This window comes from Engraulis encrasicolus, chromosome 6 (genome assembly GCF_034702125.1).
Source record: "Engraulis encrasicolus isolate BLACKSEA-1 chromosome 6, IST_EnEncr_1.0, whole genome shotgun sequence".
Lineage (NCBI taxonomy): Eukaryota > Metazoa > Chordata > Actinopteri > Clupeiformes > Engraulidae > Engraulis > Engraulis encrasicolus.
In genome coordinates, this window is record NC_085862.1 from 28939269 (window position 1) to 28963252 (window position 23984).

At 43.0% G+C, this 23984-nt stretch overlaps 2 protein-coding genes across 2 annotated transcripts in view; both read left to right on the top strand.

The window, feature by feature from the left end:
* Positions 1–316: 316 nt before the first annotated feature.
* Positions 317–1671, top strand: cfap144 (cilia and flagella associated protein 144). Its single transcript, XM_063200171.1, has 4 exons — positions 317–536; positions 684–740; positions 865–968; positions 1362–1671. The coding sequence occupies exons 1-4, from the start codon at positions 404–406 to the stop codon at positions 1473–1475; spliced, it is 408 nt and encodes a 135-aa protein (XP_063056241.1). The 5' UTR covers positions 317–403; the 3' UTR covers positions 1476–1671.
* Positions 1672–3857: 2186 nt separating this feature from the next.
* LOC134451054 (cilia- and flagella-associated protein 57-like) overlaps positions 3858–23984 on the top strand; it is a 34681-nt gene continuing 14554 nt past the window's right edge. Inside the window, exons 1-15 of the mRNA XM_063201196.1 lie at positions 3858–4037; positions 4566–4879; positions 6207–6484; positions 7422–7590; positions 9452–9604; positions 12271–12410; positions 13365–13530; positions 13910–14023; positions 16150–16362; positions 18748–18921; positions 19528–19689; positions 20590–20745; positions 21697–21790; positions 22349–22539; positions 23053–23226. Coding sequence (XP_063057266.1) covers positions 3881–4037; positions 4566–4879; positions 6207–6484; positions 7422–7590; positions 9452–9604; positions 12271–12410; positions 13365–13530; positions 13910–14023; positions 16150–16362; positions 18748–18921; positions 19528–19689; positions 20590–20745; positions 21697–21790; positions 22349–22539; positions 23053–23226 — 2655 coding nt within the window. The 5' untranslated portion in view covers positions 3858–3880. The remainder of the gene's footprint in view (positions 4038–4565; positions 4880–6206; positions 6485–7421; positions 7591–9451; positions 9605–12270; positions 12411–13364; positions 13531–13909; positions 14024–16149; positions 16363–18747; positions 18922–19527; positions 19690–20589; positions 20746–21696; positions 21791–22348; positions 22540–23052; positions 23227–23984) is intronic.

The following is a 23984-nucleotide window of genomic DNA, read 5'->3' on the forward strand; positions in this document are numbered from 1 at the left end:
GGTTTTAGACCTCTTGCTTTGACTGGGTTTCCCTGCAGCGCACTTAGGCCTACCTAGAATCTCTGACCTTGGTGTGGTAAAGGGGTGGAGAGAATGACAGTCCCAAGTGACACTGATCCAAGATGTGGATTTTGTGATTGAGGAAAATAACTGTGGACGTACGAATTAATCAAGATACACTGTGATTTTATGTATTCCCTATGGTAACAGCGACTAGTTATAGGGCTTCCTTGATGTTGACTTTTATTTCATAGCCTTACTGCGCCCTCTTGCGATAGAATGTAGAACATCCGGTTTTAGAATGTTTACTGGTGCTTGGCAACAAGGCGCGGAAGTCTGACGAAGAACGCTGATGGTGGATTTGTGTGGATGCAATTTTGGCTAAAAACAATCCAGATTTATCATGGCAGACAATAAGAAGGAGAAGGGCCCAATTGACTTGGTTCACCAGAACGCCATCCACGTGGAGACGATATTGAAAGAGCACAGATGCCAAAAGTTATACACAAAGTTCAGCATCAATCCCTACAAGAAATGTAAGTTTGCCTTGAATTCCACCAATGGGCTCTTACGCTATTCTTTTACATCTGTCATAAACCAACGACCTCTTCAAGAACAATGTGCAAGTATTATATTGGTGAATGTCAACAATAATCTGAAATGTTCTACATTTTGATCATTAGTTCACATTTTGACTGACAAGCCGATGGCGGCGACCAGCCTGGAGGAGGAGGAGGACCGTAAGTAACATGCACCAGCTACTTTGTTGCACTTTTGCTGCTAGGCCTACTGCAACTGTAACAAATGCCCCAATGCTTGATCACAATATTGCAACTTTCTTTCCACTTTATTGCAACATTCTAGCTGCATTCCTGAGAAGTATTCGTGCCGCTCATCTGGAACCAACAAAAAAGTATACTCACCCAAAGACGGAAAGTCAAGAGATTGGCTGGATATCTACTCCGCTGGTAGGACCATTATTTTAGCCACGTCAAGTGGCAATATGCAAAATCAGTCTCTGGAATGAGTGGCTATTAGGCTACTTACATGCAATGTCGTATGTGATAGTGAACACTGGAAGACACTGGATTGAAAGCAAAAGCCCTTCCTGGTATTAGATCACTGATGGCTTTGCTCTCTTTGGTTTCCACGCCTGACTTGTGAATAGAAAACACATTTGGATTCATTCATTCATTCATTCATTCATTCATTCATTCATTCATTCATTCATTCATTCAATCAATCAATCGATCATATTATCATAGGCCTACTTAGTAGGCTAGGCCTACTCAAAACTTAGGCCTACTACTTAATTATTTGTTATTTTATTTGTTCATCAACACCGTTATTCCCTCCCTCAGATCTCCTCTGATCGAAGTGACCGTAGGCTGAACTTCCAGCGCCAGAACTCTGAGATCACCAAGTACATGGATGCGGCGTGGCGCCTCAAAGAACAGACTCAGAACTTGAGCTGAAGGTCACATTAAAGATGCACCTGAACTAGACTAAAGATCACAGTGTCGTTAGAAAACCATGTATTCATGTTTTTTTTGTCTGCAGTCACTTTTCCCTTTTCATGTTAAATGTCACATTGTGACAGATAGGATTCTTGCTCTTTTTTATGCAAAATAAAAATACAAAGTGGAAAGAAATATCTTTCTGATAAATTCAGGTGTCTCGTTAAGTCACTGTATTCGCCATATTGATTTATCAAAAGGCTACATGCATAATGATCAATATTTCAAAATGGCATGTCATAAAGGCTGACCATATGATGCATTACAGGGACCTGAACTGTGTGCAAATTTGCGTACCAAAACTCAATAACTGCATCCTGGCAAATCTATCCCTGCCAGTTAAGTCAAGTCACATCTCTGAGACCTTTGAAAAGCTTGTGCCATGTGCAGTCTGAACAAATAACAATGGACTATTTATTTACTGTACTACTATAAAAGATCTTCGTTCTTCATTCTCCTTCCAAGCCATTGGAACTGTAGGTGTGCACATCTAGATGTGAAAAGATTTTCACATTGGTTCCGCATTGTGCATGAGTTGGAGAGTATCAATCACGAGCAACTAAAAGTACAGTGACGCTATGTACTGTATGCAAACAGTCATCTGGAGTAACTTGTAGTGTAGAGCAGTCCTTGTTCAGGAAAGCAAAATATATTAAAAAACTACATCATCCAACCTACACAACACAACCAAGTACAAACAAATAGGAAATCTTACAAACCGACAGCCATACACATCCACACCATTATAAAACTATGCTTTGGTTTTTGGTTGCATTATTTAGTGAAGGAATGGCTGTTAGGTAAAAACTGTTTGTAAACGATTTTCAGTTTGTGGCCAAGGTGTGATGTGTCTCAGAATGGAATTGTTATTTCTTAGACAGCGGGTGTTGTGCAGGTCTTCGATTGAAAGATTCAACGTTTTTTTCTTTCTTTCTTTCTTTCTTTTTTGCTCTGTCTTTATGACCCATTGGCAATGTTTTGGATGGTAGTCAGCACTGAGGTAGGCTATAAAATGAAAAGTCTGATAGGGCTACAATATCTGTTAAAACCCAGTTAAAACTAAGCTTTTATACAGCAAGGACCCAGTGGCACCTGGAAATGTAAGCTGTAAGGCGATAAGTTCTGCCAGGAAGATGAGACGGTACTCAGCTCAATTATTCTCTTATCCAATCGCTGTCCTGGGTCGATGGTCCTCTTGTTACTTGCTGCGGATGCCACCACCTTAAGCCACCGTCACCAGTTGGTAACCGTCCTGTGAAGGGGGGTAGGCTCTCGCCCCCTGCCTTATCCATCGGCAGGATATGCACCCTCTTCATTTGAATTATTCTAAGCTGGCGGAGGCCTACGCCAAAGAGAATCACTACTGTATACTTCAGTGTTTCAATAAATATCTTAAACTTAATTTGGTCTATCAAGTCTTTCATGGTAGAAATATAATTGTTACATCATGTTATGCCATTATTACAAGCCAAACAGCCAAATCAGCAAACAAACAAACCCCCATGTGAATTGATTGTGATGTGATGAGCTTTATTATGATGTTTGGACCATAGTAACCAAACCAACAATGCTCTTCCATGGGAGTGGAATGTCCATGAACAAAGTTGTTCCAGTTGGTTCTCCCCTCTGATCAGGTAAGATGGTTATTTTGCATGTCCATTTACATTTCAAGGAAAATAATAATTAAGCTGAATCGAGTCTTTTTGTTTAATTATTTGGTTCATAAAATTTCAGATCTATAACATCTTCTTGTAAATTAGGAAACATAATGTATAAACTGGTTAATTCGACCTTCATGTGTCAGTAATGATCACAGCCTTCATAAATGATGATTTCTTCCTTTCTCTTGTCTAAGTATTAAGTTATAGAAGTATAAAATATATATTTACATGTCAAATATAAACATCACATTTTATTACAGCCTGTTCATTCACTCTGATAAGGTGAGTTATTTCTTATACTGTAGTCACAGGTACGCACCTTTTAAAAAACTTTTTAAAGAGTATTTTGTGTCTCTGTCTCTGTCTCTCTGTCTGTCTGTCTGTCTCTCTCTCTCTCTCTCTCTCTCTCTCGCTCTCTCTCTCTCTCTCTCTCTCTCTCTCTCTCTCTCTCCTCTCTCTCTCCTCTCTCTCTCTCTCTCTCTCTCTCTCTCTCTCTCTCTCTCTCTCTCTCTCTCTCTCTCTCTCTATGTTTATGTGTGTGTGTGTGTGTGTGTGTGTGTGTGTGTTTGCAATAAATGCAGTATATCATGGTCAACATTGCATTGCAGCTCTGAGTATGGGTTTCAGGAGGGTTCAACTTTCTATCATGTGCTTACACTCCCTCCCATTCTTTTGACAGTTACATCAAGACTCACTGCAGCAATGGCCACAGTGGTGGCCCATTGTCATCAAATCTATGGGCTGCGGACTGGAGTGGCCAACAATGTGTGCTTCTTTGACGAGCAAACTGTCATCTTCCCCTCTGGAAACAACTGTGTACGCTACAACATCGACCAGAAATGGCAGCGATTCATACCAGGTAACCCAGCTTTGCAACATGAACATAGCCAAACTTCATTGTCAGTGCTTTTCATCAACATAATTATTTATGTATGGCTGTTTTTTTTTCCATGAGCATTTGCACTGTAGGCAGTAGGCACTGTAGACCAGCATCAAAGCCTCAGTCAGATCTACACACGTATGCCTGCATTTCGATTAAATAATGTTACTTTATCACCATGTCTTGCTGAGTCCTGCAAATGAATTTGAAATGAGTCTGTCTGACTGTCTGCCCGCAGTGTTTTGGGTCGCCTGCAGGTGTCACCAAACACACAAGATTATGTGCATCTAACAATTAACTGACAAAGGGGCCAGGTTGCTATCTCAGATTGCTCTTGTTCTGTTCTATTCTATTGTATTGTATTCTATTCTGTTTTATTATATTCTGTTCTATTCTATTCTATTATATTCTGTTTTATTCTATTCTGTTCTATTCTATTCTATTCTATTCTATTATATTATATTATATTATATCATCTTGCCCCTGCCATTCATCTTTCCCCTACAGGTCTGGAGAAGTCTCGTGGCATGTACGCGCTGGCCATCAGTCCCAATAAGCGTTACCTGGCGGTGTCGGAGCGCGGGGACCGGGCCATGATCACCATGTACGACCTGCAGCACGAGCAGTGCCGCAAGAGGAAGGTGCTGACGTCCGGAGACATCGCCGTCTCCGAGTTCGTGTCCATGTGCTTCTCCCCCGACTGCAAGTACTTTGTGGCCCAGGCCGGAGGGCCGGACTGGGTCCTCTTCTACTGGATGTGGGAGAGGCAGAAGATCATGGCCACGGTCAAGACCACCACCGTCATGAACCCCATCAACCAGGTGAGGAGGAAGAGAATAGCCTAACAAACAGAAAATGCTGCAGAGATGGAGAAAGCCTGGTTTTAAATGTACCTGCCCACCATTTTCAGCTGAGTGAGATGTTATTTTTTTTATTTATTTTTTTGTTAGGGCTTTTATGAATAGCATTTTGTAAATATATTTTTGTAAATGCTCTTTATCCTTTATGCTGACCCTTTTGGACTTGGGATGTAGACCCTAAATATCAAAACTGATGCAAAACAAATAAAAATCCAGTCAACACAGTTTTTTGCCTTCTCAACTTTTTTGGTGCCAACTGCAAGACCCCCCTGACACTTTATTTTTCACATACGTACACCTATACAAAACCTTATTATTGGTGTACATATTTAGCTGCATGACAATAACATCTAAACCTCATTAATCCAACAGAATAACACATGCAAGGTACCAAAATAGTGTCTCTTTACCAGGGAGGGAATTACCCATTACTCTTGTGTTGAGGCCAGAAGCTCTGCCAGATTGTTTTTATGGGCTTTCGGATGAGTAAGAGCAGTTAGGATTCCCCCCCGCCCGCATTAAAACAAACACCTTCTCATGCCCCTGCTGGAATTATGCATTTGTTGTGTTATTAATTTTACGGCCTAGTGTTATTACCCTAAGATGCAAATAAATTCTTTGTCTTTGCCACGATTTCCACTGCAAAACAACATTGTGTGGTGAAGGCAATCAGCGGAAAGGCAGTCAATTTAGATTAGCATGGAAATTGCAAGGGGATGGTGTGTCTTACCTGTTAAAAAACAACACTTCAGTCTATGGAAGTGGTTGAAAAGCACATTATGAGTTGAGGACTTTTAACTCATTTCAATATGTGTGATACAGTATTAGATCACGTATGTCTGTCATGGCAGTGAAAGCAATGAAAATCTATGGACTTAAAACTAATCGGGCAGTGTTGACCATATATGTGTTTCATTATATTTGTATACAGTCAGGGCCAGATTAAGGCGGCCTGGGGCCCCTAGGCTACGTATTGCTGTGGGGCCCCCTGGAATGCACAACACTTTTACAGACAGCATCATAATTAGGAACTAGAAATAACTTGTCTACGAACTGTATTCAACACAACAGATTATTTTTTCAATATTGCATCCTGTCACAATTCCACAATTATTTCACTTTGGCCAATCAGAGGCTCCCGGGCAGGTGGGTCCCCTAGGCTGGAGCCATATCTAGCCTGTGCATAATCTGGCCCTGTATATGGTATATTATACAATCCATGCTCGGCCATTAATCACAAAAACCCATCCCATGCCTTCTCAAACAAACACATCTGATCTTGCTCCAGGTCAGCTTCAACCCTGTGGACAACGCCCAGATCTGCGTGAGCGGCTTCGGCGTGTTGAAGATCTTCCGCTTCGCCGAGGGCATCCTGAAGCAGACGGCCTTCCAGAAGCTGGACACCCAGAACATCCTGTCCCACGCCTGGGTCTCCGAGGAGCGCATCATCGCCGGCACGGAGAAGGGACGCCTGCTGGTCTTCGAGTTCGGGGACCTGCGCTGGGACATCAACGTGGCGCCCAGTGGCCCTGCCTCAGCCTCGGGGAGGAGCACGGGGAGGAGCAGGTTGGTGCTGTGGGCTGGCCACTTATCCAATGGCCCTGCTGCTACTAGTGAGGTGGGGGGGGGCAGCCCAGGTTCAGAAAGTCTTTATTTGCCCCATTGTGGTGGTCACCGCTCTAAATGAACACCCGCAAACCAGCCAAATGCTGGTGAAATTTCAGTTTGGTTGGTAGAATAGTCCAACTTACAGTAGGCTACTAGCCACTTATCAACATCTAATAGCCATTTTGGTTGGTGACGAAAAAAGTTAATGTAGAGCCCTGAGTAGTACAGTACATGCATAAACATATTTGCTGCCTCTATTCACACCCCATGCTTGCACCAACACCCCCTCATTTTTACCCAGCTGTGCCACCATTCATACACCAGCCCACATACTGTACATACCTACACCAATACAGGAGGCAACATACATTTATACCTCTACCTCTCACTCTTCATTCATTCATTCATTCATTCATTCATTCATTCATTCATTCATTCATTCATTCATTAACCCACAGGTGGCCAAACCTGTTATACTGTCCTGCATATATGATTTCATGAAGGAGTTTGGATTATGGTGATGCGCCCTTTCGGTGATCTATTGTTGTCTCTTCTATGTTCAATACAGTGTGGATGTATGAACATACTGTAAGCTCATGGAGCTCATTCCCTGTAGTCTTACATCCCTGCACTTATATCTCCAGGCCAGACAAGTTTGCAAAGTTCCACAGATATTTTTTTCAGCACATTTTAAATAATGTATATGTTTCGTTATCTTGATCAGTTCACATGGACAGCAAAGGAAAAAAATCCATTCTACATAATATACACAGTATATGCAGTACATACTGTATATTATACAGTAGATGTGTTTATTGTACTCTACATATGACAACAAGGACTTTAACTTGAATTTGCTTGAATTTGAGTTTGTGTTTAATGTTCTTTTCTGTAGGTCTGTTAGCGAGAAGGACCAGAGGGAGGACAACCAGGCTGAGTTGCCGCGGGTGACGGTGGTCACAGCCTACTCCAAAGGCTTTGCATGCGCTGCCGGCCCGGGAAGAGTGCTGCTCTACGAGAGGACGGAGGACAAGGACAGCTACCGGCAAACCCGGGAAATAAAAGTAAAAGCCACAGTAACAGTTCAAAGATTCGTGCACAGCTTCTAGGTTCTGGTAAACGCAGGAGTGTTCAATACTTCAAAAGAAGGAAGTTTACTGCACACTTATTTTACTTTTTGCTCATTTATTCAGAGCGAACAGCGCGTTTCGCCTCTGTGCGTCATCAGGTTCGCTCGGAATAAACAGGCAAGAAGTCAAATAAGTGTGCGGTAAACTTCTTTCTCTTTAAAAGTAAAAGCCCTTTGTGTTGTTAGGTCAGTTAGTTTTAGTCAAAGTTCTAGTGGTTATGGGTACGTAGAGGATATTTTTTTGTGACGCGACGTATAACACTTACTGTAAGTAGGCCTATGCATTCATCACCTAATCACTAAGCTACTTTCTGCAATATAGCCTACAGTAGGAAAAACATACCGGTAGTTAGGCCTAATTGATCAGAAACAGTTTATTTTAGGGCTCACATGTTACCCACTAATACAATTCTAACTGTATAAGTGTTAAAGGGGAACTCCAGTTTTTTGAACATTAAGGCCATTTTCATGGAATCATGAAATAAACGGCGAGGGGGACTCTAAAACATTGCAGACCACTCAGAAAATGGCCTTAATGTTCAAAAAACTGGACTTCTCCTTTAAGTAATATTTAAGACATGTGTTAGAGAAATCCATTATTTGCTTGGCATTTATTTCTTGTTTGTTGCCAATAAACAATTTATTATTGACAAAATGGTAATAAGGACCTTGATATTGCTTCATAATCTATAGGACACTTATCCAGATAGTAATTAGCAGTGGTATGGATTGGCACTGCCCTCACGATCCGATTCAATCACGATTCGGGAGGTAGCGATTTGATTCCATCCGATCCGATTCAATTCTACAATGCATTACAATGCATTACATTTCTACTGAAAGCAAAGCAAATGTTTAATCAGTCATGATGAGGCACTACAAGTAGTCAGATACTGAGCAACAATTTATTGGCTGTTTTCTGTATCAGTCTGTATCAGTTTTGCAATGCTTTGAAGTGCTTTTATTTAATTTAACATTCATTTGCTCCCAAAATATTCATGGAAGTAATTGAAACTTACTTAAAAATTGCCAGATCGATTCTGGATCTTGCCACATTGAATTGGATCGTTCATGCCCTGCATTGTATTGCATCGCCAAATTGATCATTGTTGACACCACTGGTAATTAGACATGTTTTATTAGCTAACATGTGACCTTTAAAGTAATGTGTTACCAATTGATCTGAGTAAGTTTAGCATACTGAAGGATTCTCTTAAGGTGTGGATGGTGTGTTGCTGTGTCTTGTACATTTAAATGCTATCGTGTAAGGTTGTGGCACCCTCTGTTGGTATTGCTTGGTACATGTGTCTGCAGAGGGGTTGTGCTGCTCTGTGTGGGAAGAGCCTTTGCATATTAGTATACATATATTTAATGTATATCTTTAATAGTGTGTGTGTGTGTGTGTGTGTGTGTGTGTGTGTGTGTGTGTGTGTGTGTGTGTGTGTGTGTGTGTGTGTGTGTGTGTGTGTGTGTGTGTGTGTGTGTGTGTGTGTGTGTGTGTGTGTGTGAGTGTATGTGTGTGTATGTTTGTGTTTGTGTTTGTGTTTGTGTACAGTACACACATACAGTATACGTCTGCACTTTTTCACTGTGCCTCTTTGTCTGTGTGTGTGTGTGTGTGTGTGTGTGTGTGTGTGTGTGTGTGTGTGTGTGTGTGTGTGTGTGTGTGTGTGTGTGTGTGTGTGTGTGTGTGTGTGTGTGTGTGTGTGTGTGTGTGTGTGTGTGTGTGTGTCTGCCCGTGTGTGTGCGTGCGTGCGTGTGTGCGTGCGTGCGTGTGCCGGTATGTCCTGCTCCAGATTCCCCATGACCCCTGCCGGTGTGACCCTGGGCGTGCGGAGCAGCAGCAGATCATGTCTCTGGTCATCAGCCCCACAGAGGAGACCCTGGTGACCAGCACGGACCACAACCAGCTCTACAGCCTCACGCTGTCCACCGCCGAGATGAGCAAGGTCAGTGGCGCCCACGCAGAGAGGAGAGAGGAGATAGGAGAGGACACGACCTGCCAGCCTGCCTCCCAGCCAAGCAATCATGGCTGGATAGGCCATAAGTATTTGTGGAAAAAGGGTTTGCACACTCCTTTGGATTTTTTTTCTTCTTTAAGTTATTTTTTCTTTTTATTCATTCATTGGCAAGCATGATGACGTTTCGACCGAACCCTTTTTTTCACAAATACGTAATTCTTTTGTTCAGCACCAGGGATTGTGCACAAGTAACTCTTTACAAGTGGATTGGCCATAAGGCATACAGGGCATTTGCCCGTTGGACTGTTGATGATTTTGGCCTGTTCCTCCCCTCATTGCAGTGGTATCAGTTCTCATGCCGCTACAGATGACCTCTCCAAGTCAGATTTTAATCAATCAATTCAATTTTGCTGTTGTGGTCAAAGTAGCGCATAATAGATTACTAAAACTGGTGTCACAGGCTTCATTGTCTCTCTCAATGCCTGGCAGAACGGTCTTAATTGAACATGCTTGGCCTACTTTTTCATCCCTGCAAGCAATGATACCCTCTTCTGCGGGTACAAGTCAAACTACGGCAGTGTCATGAGCTTAGTGAGAGACAAAAGATTACTACTATCCTTGAAACGAAGGGACTGAAAGCAAGGGATACAGTTAAACATGTTGGGGTCCTCATTGACAGTGACCTAAAATTTTAACAGTCACATGAAAGCTATTACTAAGTCTGCATTTTATCACATAAAAAACGTCTCTAAATTTAGGGGCCTTATGTCTAAACATGATCTGGGGAAGCTAATACATGCCTTCATTTCGAGTAAGGTTGATTACTGTAACAGTCTTTTTACAGGCCTCCCCAAAAAAGACCATCAAACAGCTTCAACTTGTACAAAATGCAGCAGCAAGGGTTCTTACAAAAACAAGGAAGTTCGACCACATTACTTCCAATTTTAAGATCGCTGCATTGGCTACAGAATTAAGCTACAGAATTGAGGGCATTTTAAGGCAATGCTTCTTGTGTTTAAATCATTAAATAGAATGGGGCCCACATATCTACTGGATATGTTTCAGCTGTATGCACCAACCAGGTCACTAAGGTCAACGAAGAAGAATTTGCTGGTGATTCCAAAAGTCAAAACAAAGTGTGGAGAGGCAGCCTTTAGCTTCTATGCTTCAAAGCTTTGGAACCAGCTTCCAGATGACGTAAAAAATGCACCCACTATTGATAGCTTTAAATCTAGACTCAAGACAAAGCTGTTCTCAGTTGCTTTCCCCTAGCTTAAATTATATATCATTCCTATTTTTTTATGTTTATTTTATTGTTATTATTTTATTTTATATTTGTTTACCTTATGTTTTATCTTAATGTTTTAAATGTTCTTTGACTCTAATTTATTTCCTTCTTTCTTCCCTGTTTCCTTTCTTTTTGCATTTGTTAATTTTGTGAAGCACATTGAGTTGCACCTGTGTATGAAATGCGCTATACAAATAAACTTGCCTTGCCTTGCCTTAGTGAGCTAAGGTGCCTTACTGTAACATTACACTGGGGACCCCGATTTGATTCTGACTAGGTCATTTCCCAATCCTTCCCCATCTCTCTCTATTTTTTAAAAAACAAGTCAACCTACTTTCCCCTGTCTTTTTTCCTTGTCCTTCCATCCTCTTGTCTCTGTGTTGCCCTGTCTCCATGGAGAAAGTAATAAAGTTTCCTCGCTGGTCAACCAGCACAGAGAGACTTTTGGGGGGCTTTCCACCATTGAATATATCAATTGAAAATGATTAGAGAATGGTCTTTGAATTGTGTGTGTGTGTTTTTTGTGTGCAAAAGATGAAATAAAAACGTAATCTATGCCATTGAGCCCCACATCACAACATTCAAAATATCATCTGAAAATGAGAGAATGGCCTTTGAAATGTTTTTTTTTGGGGTTTTTTTGCAAAAGATGGAATTAAAACGTAATTCATGCCGTTGAGCCTCACATCACATCACAAGGGTGGAGGTCACAGAGATGTGAGGAAGCAGTTTGACTTGATCATTTAGAGAGTGTAGTGCCAGGGACATACTACGGATGAAAGCAAATTTGATAAGAGAAGTGAAGAGCTCATTGGATTAATAAAGGTCACATTGTTTATTAAATGAAATGCTTTCAAAACTTTAAAATGCTGTAGTACAGACGCTGGACACCATTCCAGTTGGAAAAATGTGAAAATCCCAATTAAGTCTAAACAATAAGTTTAAAGGTGCACTGTGTGATATTTTTTAGCAGTTTATTTCCGGAATACACGCTGCCCATTCCCAAATGTTCCCTTTTTCACGAATACTAACCACCACCATCAAATTCTAAGTATTACTGGGAATTGCACTTTTCATATGAAAAGGGGTTTTTCTCCATGCCTGCCATTTTTGAAAGTCCAGAAATAGACATTTGTAGCAACAGAAGTTACTTTACTTTGGCCATACTAGTAGATATTAGTTTGCTATTTAGTAAATATTCATATACTGTAAGGTCAAATGTTGCAATAGGTAACACAGTTTCAATGCGCAGCATAGTTGCAATACCTACTCTGGCCACCATCCTACACTGTGCACCTTTAACACTTACATAACTGTCCTTCATCCATGCTGTCTGCTAATTGGCCATGTGACTGTGTTGTGACAGGGCGAGCAGGCTCACTTCGAACACCTGTCGCACCCCTTCCATTCGGAGAGCATCACAGGCCTGTCCATCTGCATGCGCAAACCCATCATGGCCACCTGCTCCCTGGACCAGTCCGTACGCATATGGAACTTTGAGACCAAGTAAGGAGATGGTTCAACACGTTCTGGCAAACGTGCATCATACACATTTTTTGCATTCCTAATAAATACGTACACTTGTGAAAATAAACTTTGAACTGACATGAAAGAAACAACACAAGACAATACACAACAGTGCAAGTGTAATTTTAAAGTGTCTCCTCACCTTTCCATTGCACTTAGCTGATGCGTTGTAAACAAAGCAACTGACAGCTACTTAGGTACAGGGTATTGATTACAGTTCCTTAACGGATTAACCCCTTAAGACGCGCCTTTATGAATTTGTTGTTACCAGTATGGTAATGACCAAGTCGTGGTGCATTACTAAAGGGCCTGTGTTGTGTCATAGTATTGTAGTGCTATGATAGTTACATTTCAATGACTATTACAGCGTGCCACTGGAGGTACGGCGTGCATTAAGGGGCTACGACTGTTCAACCTTTTAGGCTGCAGAATCTATCTTTATTTACCTTAAATAAAAATGACCTGTTAAGTCTTAATGGGTTAAGCAATGTGAAGTTAGATGCCTTGGTCAAGGGACTTGAATGGATTGAATGGTATTTGAACCGGCAACCTTCTGATGCCAAGACCCTCTCTCTCTCTCTCTCTCTCTCTCTCTCTCTCTCTCTCTCTCTCTCTCTCTCTCTCTCTCTCTCTCTCTCTCTCTAATGAACGATGTGGAGGTTTTTGAACAAACCTGGTGTCATAATGGTGCTGTGTGCTCTGTTAGGAACGATGAATTGCTTTTTACACATGTATCGGCACCTGACTGATATGTAAGATGTATTTACCTATGTAACTTTTGTTTTTTTGTGATTGTTACTCCATGGCACTTTTTGTGCTTCTGTATTACAAGAATTTGTAATAAAGGTGTTTTGAAATTCAAATTCTCTCTCTCTCATTCTCTCTCTATCTGTCTCTCTCTCTGTCTCTCTCTCTCCCTCCCTCTCTCCGCAGCACTCTGGAGCTGTATAAGGAGTTCCAGGAGGAGGCCTTCAGCATCGCGCTGCACCCCTCTGGCCTCTATGTGCTGGTTGGCTTCTCCAGCAAGCTGCGCCTCATGAACCTCCTCATCGACGACATCCGCACCTTCAAGGAGTTCACCGTGCGCGGCTGCAGAGAGGTCAGCCATGTTACATGTCTGTCACTCATTGCAGTGCCGTAGTGAAAGGTCCCATGCTATTTTATGTAGTATACCTTTAAGTCTAAAAAAACCCAAACTTAGTCAGCATTTTTCACACAAATACATGATGTAAGTAACGTGTTGGTACACATGTTGGTATTACGTATTATTACATACTCATGGTTATTACACTGTACCTAATGTGGTAGATTAACTGTAATAGTGAACCCTTAAAATGAAGGTTAACCTTAAGGCTTCACTATTAAAACATGTTGTTGTTTATCGTGTTTTTCTACTTAATCTCTCTCGCTCTCTCTCTCTCTCAGTCTTCCTGATGCTATTATTCTATCATCATGCTTTGCTTTCTTCGTCCCTACAGTGTGCTTTTAGCAATGGCGGACACATGTTTGCTGCTGTCAATGGCAATGTCATCCACATCTACTCCACCACTACATTTGACAACACACTCAACTTGAAGGGCCACAATGGCAAGGTAAGGCCAGGGGGTTAGTCTCCCTTGCAGTGAAGACATTGCTTGTGGGTTTTTTTTCCCATTTATTGACAGATTGATTGTTGGGTGGATTGATGGATGGATGGATGGATGGATGGATGAATGGATGGATGGATGGATGGATGGATGGATGGATGGATGGATGGATGGATGGATGGATGGATGGATGGATGGATGGATGGATGGATGGATGGAAGGATGGATGGATGGAAGGACTGATAGATAATTGATGATTCCGAGATGTAGAAGTGAGAGAAAAACTTTGCGACTAGAAACACTTTTGTGAAAATCTTAAGAATAGGACATACAAATAATGCATTTCATGTGTCGCCGTTCAGTGCGGGCTTTTTCTATTTTTTTTACACAGGTTAAAAAAAACGGTAACACTTTATTTTAGGGATACATCTATTAGCACTAATACATACAATGTGCCTGTATAAGTAACTTATAAGGCATGTACAAAGCAAAATCAAACATTTGTTAGGCATGTATTCGCAAATGTCTTGTTCATGCACAATAAGGGATTTATTACCAATTTAACCTTAGTAAGGACCTAGTAGGCCTTAGCGTTTGCTTAGTACATGCCTTACAAGTTACTTATGCAGGTATTAACATTGTATGTATTAGTGCTAATAGATGTATACCTAAAATACAGTGTTACCAAAAAAACAAGACGTTTTTTTGCACATAGTAATTGTAAGGGCAGAAATAATTTAATATGTGCTAGCACGGCAACATTGCCTTTATGATGCTAAATCTGAAACTAAAAGACAGTAAATTAAACTTCGAAATGTCCTTCATCGTGGGTTGCCTGAGGTGGGAATGGGTTTAACACTGGGCTGATTGGATTGCTACCGGTAGCCCCATCCCTCTCATCCCATCAGAGACACACTTGATTGAACTCAATCAAGACTTGTTTTCTTTTTTTTAACACCTCAAACAACATCCAGTGATTGAGGACGGAAACAACCAGAGATGAGACTTGACAGGTGTTCCAACAGCAACAATTGTTTGTGTGGAATGAAACAAAACCTTCCCGTTTGAAAACTAAGACAGAAAGTAACACAAACACAACACAAGAAGTTTGTGTCTCGGGAAAAAACCCCAAAACAAACAAAAACAGATGAATGGTTTTGAAGGCTGAAAGTGCTTGCAAAAGGGAAACAAATGATTTGTCTTAAGCTTTGAGCTTTGCTGGCTTAACACAGCCTTGTTTGGAAATTAAAAACCCATTGACGATACAATTGATCTTGTCTCCACAGCCCAGCAAATAATGTGCTTTTGGATTAGCCTCACAAGCTAACTAAATTGCTTGATTGATTTGTGCAGTAAAACTAGATTTTTTTTGCTTTATTTTTTGGCAAGGCAAACATAGCCCCATAGTGAATGCGCACTTGGTTTAAACTGTATAACAGTCTTTTGACATTGCCACGGTCTCATGAGCGCTGGATTGCGAAACGAGAGAGATTGAGGGATTTTTTATGACTCACACAACACGGAATGGCCCATGTGAGGTTCTTTTAAATCCATCAGCTGAAAACACACACACAGAGCCATGAAAACAATGATAACAGGTTTACAAATGTACAGCAAATGTTTTTTTAAGCCTGCCCATATGACAAACTAACTGTGTCCTCCTTCAGATATTTTCTCATACTAAATTAACATCTAAGTAGTATTTTGAGCATGTTCTTCTTACTCTGTGTCCGTTCGAATAAGAAACTCACCTTTGGTTTCTATTTAAGAGCATGGTGCAAGATATGCCCAGCAGGAAGCCATATCCAGTTGCTCTGTTACTCTATGTTTACATACTGTACTGATGGAATACAGGACAACCCCCATTCACCTATAGCCCATGTCAATTCCCAGTAGGAAAGAAGGACAGTGACATGGCACTGGTGAATAGGGGGTCCTGAGGCTCCCTGTTGCACACCATTAAAAACCATCCCATCTCAACCCCACCCTGTGTGTGTGTGTGTGTGTGTGTGTGTGTGTGTGTGTGTGTGTGTGTGTGTGTGTGTGTGTGTGTGTGTGTGTGTGTGTGTGTGTGTGTGTGTGTGTGTGTGCGTGTGTGTGTGTGTGTGTGTGTCCCTGCGGTGTCCCTGCAGGTGCGTTCGATCGCGTGGAGCGGCGACGACAGCCGGCTGGTGACGTGTGGCATGGAGGGGGCGGTGTACGAGTGGAACACGCTGACGGGCAAGCGTGAGGCTGAGAGCGTGCTCAAGTCCTGCGCCTACACGGGCGTCACCCTCTCGCCCGACAGCAGGAACATCTTCGCCGTGGGCACCGACTTCACCCTCAAGGAGATCACAGACAGTCAGGTGAAAACACATGTTCCTTCAGAGGGGAAAATACCACACACTCTTATCCATCATGCTGAATTTTATTTACAAAAACGTTTTGGCCAGTGTGTCCTTTCTCAAGTTTTTACTTGTAAACACTTGATAAAGGCCGCACTGGCCAAAACGTTGTTTCCGTAAATAAAATTTAGCATGATGGGCAGGAGTGTGCGATATTTTCCCCTCTGAAGTGAACTAGCACCTGCTACCTGCACCTTGAAACCTCTGGTGTGTGTTGGTTTCCTCCGACAAAAAAAGAAACACATGTCCCACCACAACAGGAGTTCCCAAACTTTACCATGACAAGGCCCCCCATATACTACCAGTTGATTCCAGTCAAGGCCCCCCTGACATAACCAGGTCGCTGAGGCAGTTCCCCACTAGGATATATAAAATAATAACGATAATAGTAGTAATGTTCAGAGATGCTATTAGATCACATACTTGTATATAATGCTGTTGAGAATATTGCTTGGCTTGTTTTTGGTTTATTTTGTTGTATGTTAGTTATTCAGTTTATCAAATTATTCACTTAATTGTGCTATACTTTTCCCGTCAACCTGCCGCACCCCCCTATTGCACCCCTGCATGGCCCCCCAGGGTCCCCGGCCCCCACCACTGCACCACAACACACGACATCCGCACCTTCAAGGAGTTCATCGTGCGTGGCTGCAGAGGTCAGCCATGTCACAGCTGTGTCAGTGCTTTAATGAAAGATCCCATGCTATTTTGCTATTTAGCATAGTATACAAATTCCTATCAGCAACCTATGGGGCATCTCCAATGCCAGATCTCAAAGGAGATCCCGGACAGTCAGGTGAAACACATGTCCAGTACAGGGCCTATGGTACTCACACCACAACCTCTATGTGGTGTTTCATTGCTCATGTTTAATTTTACTCATTTTACGGGTCTGACTTACTCAGACACTATACAGCGCACAGCCTTTTTTAATTTGTAAAAAAAAAAACAGAAAGTGATTAATAATCGTGATTACAATTTTGACCCAAATAATCGTGATTATCATTTTTTCCACAATCGTGCAGCCCTACAAATATTTTCTAGTATGGTCCAAGTAGAGTCATTTTTGCAGCTAAAAATGGCTATTTTTGGAAATTCAAAATGGCAGACCATGGAGAAGATCCCCCTTTTCATGTATGAAAGGTGCAATTTTCCCAGTCATAATGAATACTTAGAATTTGATGGTGGTGGTAAGTATTCATGAAAAAGGTAACATTAGTGAATGGGCAGCATGAATTCTGGAAATAAACAACTAAAAATCTCACACAGTGTCCCTTAAAGCAAGACAACGCCTAACTTGCAAAACAAGACACTTTACCACCTTTATAAACCCCAGCCAACCATGTTAACTGTATTAAGCCCCAAAATAGTGGCATACCCCTTTAATGGGACTGAACAGTCTTTACAAGAGGCTGATGTGATAGCCGTGTACATATCTCTTTTTTATTTATCAAGAAAAATATTGAAATGCATAAAGAAAAGAAATGCACGGAAATGATATGCAAACAGTAATAATAAATACAATAGGCAGAACACATGGTATGGACAAGTGTGTTTGTGTGTTATTATCGTGTGCGCTAGCAACATAAAAGAAAATAAATCTAACAGAAAGATATACTACTACAATGTGGAGTGAGATCTGGTCATAAATCAGTGTGTGTCTGTGTGTGCTTAGACCAGACCACATATAAATCCATCAGTCTCCTCTCACTAGGGTTGGACAGCCCGTGAAAAATGTCCGGGCAGCTATCAGAGGCTCGCCTCGTCACCCTGACAGCTCTTGAGAAGTAATGCAGCCCGCGCTCTCCCAAGACGTGTTTTCAATAAGTTTGGCTGACAGAGCTTGACGGAGCCGTCCGAAATTGTCTTCTCTTTTTTTTTTCTTTTTTTTGTTGTTGTTGGCACTCATGGACGGTATCAAAGTATCAAAAGTCTATGAAGCAGTGTGTTTTCTTTTTGTGGCCTGGGTTGATATATATGACGCTTTTTTTAGTCTTCTCATATACTATATGGCTTTATAAAAGTCATTTTTCTTTCTTTCCGTTCATTTTTCCCCGTCCACCGTACCACCTGCTATATATTTTGAGCATCAATTGACTTCCAGGTGTTGGAGCAGCTGGCTCTGGAGCGGAAACCTTTATAAAACTGCCATCAATATTCTGCCCACATAACTGGGCCCAGAGTGCTCAATAAAGTCCTGGCACTAGCTGACAGCTGAGGTGTGTGTGAATGAGCAGCGGCGATGATGGTGATGGGGATGATGATGGGGAGGAGGAGGAGGAGGATGGCAGTGAGCATCCTGTGTGGCTGGGCTGACATTGCCGTGTGTCCTTCTCCGCCTGACAGATCTTGCGGGAGGTGAATGCGGAAGACGTGACTTACACCAGCGTGGTCATGTCCCGTTCTGGGAAAGTGCTCTTTGCTGGAACGTCCACGGGGACGGTGCGCGCCATCAAGTACCCGCTGTCGCTACAGAAGGAATGGATTGAATACCAGGCGCACGCCTCTGCTGTCACCAAGGTTTGTCACCACAATAACCATGCACACGAATGTGGAATAACACAAAATGTCAAAGGCACGATCTGTATATATTTATAAGTGGAAGCATTTCATTCACAGAGACAGAGCTGTGCTTAAGAAGTGCAGTGTTTTTAAACTCATTTGCATTTGAATATGTTGAATGAGTTTTGTTTCGATTATTGTTTACTTGATTTGGGTTGGTTGAAAGCCCTATTGGACTATCAAAAGTTTTACAGTAAACTGTCTGATGCACGCAAACATCATATTACATTATAGTTTCATTTTAACCAACAACATTCATTTCCACACGTGCCTCAACCACATTGTTGAAAACAAGAAATGTAGCTCATTATCAAGTAAGTATATACATTTTCTTCTGTACGGAACACTGCACTTTCTAGACGCAATTAGACTCACATACAGGTTACATAAGAACAAAAATTGCCTCGAGTGGAAAGTTTTACCACCCATCCACAAGCTGTTCGTTATGTTAATACACACAGCTCGTTACTGTTGCTGGAGTGTTTTACATTAATGTGGTGCAAAAAAAAGTATATGCTGCCTATCAAAATAAAAAAGTATTTCTTTTCACGTCGGTCTGACCAGATGGTGATAACGTTTGATGACAAGTACCTACTGACAGTGGCGGAGGACGGCTGCGTCATCACCTGGAAGCTGATCGATAAGGAGGGCCGTGGCCTGAAGAGAGATGCGGAGGTGTGCTACGCCGAGGAGATCCTCATCACCAAGTCCGACCTGGAGGAGAAGGTAAAGGAGAAGGGGAGGAGGAGGTGGGGACCTGGAGGAGAAGGTAAAGGAGAAGGAGAAAGGGGAGGAGGAGGTGGGGACCTGGAGGAGAAGGTAAAGGAGAAGGAGAAAGGGGAGGAGGAGGAGGGGACCTGGAGGAGAAGGGGAGGAGGAGGAGGGAGGTAGGGACCTGGAGGAGAAGGTAAAGGAGAAGAGGGGAGGAGGAGGAGGGGACATGGAGGAGAAGGTAAAGGAGAAGAGGGGAGGAGGAGGAGGGGACATGGAGGAGAAGGTAAATGAAAAGGAGAAAGGGGAGGAGGAGATGGGGACCTGGAAGAGAAGGGGAGGAGGAGGTGGGGACCTGGAGGAGAAGGTAAAGGAGAAAGGGAGGAGGAGGAGGAGGAAGGTGTTCAAAGACAAGTGGAATGGGAAGAGACAGAGAAAGGAGGGTCTGTGTGGTATTAGTATTTTTTTGAAGGGCTTTTTGTGTCTGAATTGCTGATAGTGTGATTCTGAAGACGCTGAAGAAGGTTTAGGCCAAAATATCTGCCTATCATGCTAACCCACTAAAATAAAAGGCAAGAATCACACTCGAGATTCTGGCTTTTCTACAACAACAAAAAATTACAAATCGGTTCGCTCGCACCTGAAGACCTTGTAAAAAAACAGTTTGGAGTTGAGCACTTTTTGAACAAAAGACTTTATTGCTGATAGGACAGTCAACAGTATGACAACAAGAGGGTGGGAGAGAAATGGCCCAAACCGGACTCGAACCCGGGTCCCTATGGGCATGCAAGCTCATATGTTGGGGAGCTTGATACACTGCACCACAACACATGTCAGTAGTTTTTAGTATCCTCATAATGCACTCTGGACATCTCTGGTTATAACTTCTACATGATGTTGCCCTCTGCTCTGCAGAACCTCATCATGCTGGAGCTGCGGACTCGCGTGGAGGAGCTGAAGATGGAGAACGAGTACCAGCTCCGCCTGAAGGACATGAACAGCAACGAGATGATCAAGGAGCTCTCCGAGAACTACAGCCAGCAGATCGAATCTCTCAAGACTAACAACCAGGTCAGCAGACGATAGGAATTATTTTTTCCCCCACCACCAGTTCATAGCATACAATATTTCTCCTAAAACCCCTCGGCATGAGAAACGAGGAGCATGTGTGCTATCTGTGGCCATATGGTCGGGAGATTTGTTTGGCCCTCGCCCCCATTTGCGCAACATAATTTGGCCCTTGGGAGGAAATAATTGGAGACAACTGCAGTATACTGTACACTGTGAATATACTGATCTGCAAGCAGTTACGTGATGCCAGCTGTTTGAAAGTGCAATGTGTCATAGTACTCAAATAGTGATAAATAATTGAGGATGATTGTGTTTTTTTATTGAAGTTTCAAAAGGTAATCTTACTTTTTCTTCTTCAGTACCTCAAGTAAACTGCTAAGGGCGTACTGTACACCTGTGGTTCCCAAACTTGGGGCCGGGACCCCTAGCAAGGTTGTGATGGTCCTGCAGGGAGGTCGGAAGGGAAGGGAAGGGAAAACTCACATTAAAGGGGCTCCAGGTAGGATTAAACGTTGAATTAATCACGGTCCTGAGTCAGCCGATGCTTATGCAAGTCATTAGTGAGTGAACGATTGCTCTCGTTACCACTTCCACGGTCCGCTGTCAGAAAACCCCACATGCAACTTCTGACAGCGCGGTCCGAGGGAGTGTCGTGGGAAACTTTTCATTTGAAAACATCGCTTTACATACCGTATTCAGATTTGTATCAACTGCTGGCATTCCGTGATGAAAAACAGTCTCACAGCGAGTTTATTTGAACAGCATTTTTTCATTACGGTGTAGATTTTGAGACATACATGCTACGTGCACCGCACAAATTACGTCATCCTACATAGGATTTGCAAAAATATTTGTAGATCCAAAGAGGGGTCCCAGCAGAAAGACAGCTTGGGAACCAAGTGCTTTACACAGTAGTTGCCAGAGATGGGTCCTGTGTCTCCTGTGCTGCAGATCCTGAAAACAGAGAAGATTTGGCAGGAGACCAAGCATCAGGAGGTGCTGGCTGAGGTCCTGGAGAAGCACAACAAAGCCATCCAGGACCTGGGTGAGGCATCTCTTTTTATCTTGTCAAGCAACATGTTCTCCATGTAGCAACATGGAGAACATCCCCTCTCCTCCCCTCACCTCACCTCCTCTCTCCTCTCTGCTCTTCTTATATTATCTCATTCGCTCATCTCATCTCATCTCTTCTCCTCTCTTCTCCTCTCCTCTCCTCTCCTCTCCTCTCCTCTCCTCTCCTCTCCTCTCATCTCATCTCCTCTCCTCTCATCTCTTCTCCTCTCCTCTCCTCTCCTCTCCTCTCCTCTCCTCTCTTCTCCTCTCCTCTCCTCTCCTCTCCTCTCCTCTCCTCTCCTCCTATTCTCTCATCTCCTGTCATCTCCTGTCATCTCCTGGCATCTCCTGACATCTCCTCTCCTCTCCACTCTTCACCTCTTCTCTCCTCTCCTCTCCTCTCCCCTCCACTCCTCTCCTCTCCTCCCCTCTCCTCTCCTCTCCTCTCCTCTCCTCTCCTCTTCTCTCCTCCCTTCTCCTCCCCTCCTCTCCTCTCCCCTCCACTCCTCTCCTCTCCTCACCTCACCTCTCCTCTCCTCTCCTCTTACAGAGTCGTCCAGTAGTCAGAAGCTGCTGCTGGAGTACGAGAACTTTGAGGAGCTGCAGGCGAAGTTCCAGCACATGCAGGTGACCTACGAGCAGAAGCTGAAGGTGATGGAGCAGGAGAAGTCTGAGGCGCTGCAGGGGCTCACCCTCCACTACGAGGGCAAGGCCATGGAGAAGCAGCTGCACCTGGACCAGGTACGGCAGGCAACCGGAAATCCATACATGCACTACACTGGCCCCCATCAGAAGCACAGGGCACCACACTGCTCTGCACTTGTATTTATATCTGTCCTTGTACAGTCCTTGTATACTCATACTCATGAGGTTCTGCATGAGAGCAGGCTTATTTGTATTTGTCGTCGACGGACCTACTCACTATTTGCTGAAAATACTCAACTACATCAAAACAACATTGCTATGATGGTACAGAGAGCCATTACAATTTTGGTGACAGCAATTTTATAACATAGGCTCTGCGCTAAGGGGTTAACTACTGCTTACTGTAAAGGTCTTTTTAAAGGTACCTTAAGAGTTTTCAGTACAACGGCACACACAAATTCTGCCGAATTCTGCCAAAGTCTCCTGTTGTGGAAGCCACTTGTTAAAAACCATTGCTGAATTCACCTGCTACGATGCTACGTACGTGTGTATGCTGCAACCAGAGTTCTCTTTCCTCTCTCCCTCCTCTCATCTTCTTCTCTGCTCCAGAGTCAGGAGGAGGCGCGCGTGCAGCAGAGGGAGTTTGAGGAGTTCCGGAAGCAAATGGAGGAGGACGGCGACCGCGAGATCCAGGACATACGCCTCCGCTACGAGCGCTACCTCATCCAGGAGCGCGAGGCCAACCTCAAGATGAAGGGAGACACCAGCATCATGAAGAAGAAGGTACTGTGGACCATAACATCAGGGGGGGAGAGAGAGAGAGAGAGAGAGAGAGAGAGAGAGAGAGAGAGAGAGAGAGAGAGAGAGAGAGAGAGAGAGAGAGAGAGAGAGAGAGAGAGAATAGAGTTTGACTCATATAGGAACTCATATAGGAAACCACAACACCAGAGAGAGAGAAACTACAGTTTGACTCACATAGGAAACCACAACACCAGAGAGAGAGAGAGAGAGAGAGAGAGAGAGAGAGAGAGAGAGAGAGAGAGAGAGAGAGAGAGAGAGAGAGAGAGAGAGAGAGAGAGAGAGAGAGAGAGAGAGAGAGAGAGAAAATAGAGTTTGTCTCTACTTGAAAAGGCAAACCTAGCAGGGACACTCATGTTATGATGAAATAGGTAGATAATTTGAGAAAGGGAAAGAGAGAGAAAGTGGAACTGAGACACAACAGAAAGCAGTTAGGGTGGGCAGAGACAGACACTCTTGGGAGATTTAGAAGATAGCACAGCTTCTCATGCATAGGTCTTACAAACACACCAAAGGCAAAATACAGTACAGGTAAAAAGGGCTTACCCCCTTTGTTGCCAGCAGGACTCAAAATTAACTTTTTTCATCACCAGCCAAAATGACTGGTAGATGTCAATCTTATCCGCCAAACACACACTCACTAATGGGTCAAAGTGGCTAGTAAGCTTTCTTTTCCCAAGCATTTGGCCTGTTGGAGGGTGTTAATTTACGGCTCTGTTTGCCATGAGGGTTTAGGAACACAA

Coding starts and splice junctions, on each gene's coding strand:
- cfap144 (XM_063200171.1), top strand. CDS start 404: ATGGCAGACAATAAGAAGGAGAAGGGCCCAATTGACTTGGTTCACCAG. Junction 537..683: donor CATCAATCCCTACAAGAAAT/GTAAGTTTGCCT, acceptor TTTGATCATTAG/TTCACATTTTGACTGACAAG. Junction 741..864: donor CCTGGAGGAGGAGGAGGACC/GTAAGTAACATG, acceptor GCAACATTCTAG/CTGCATTCCTGAGAAGTATT.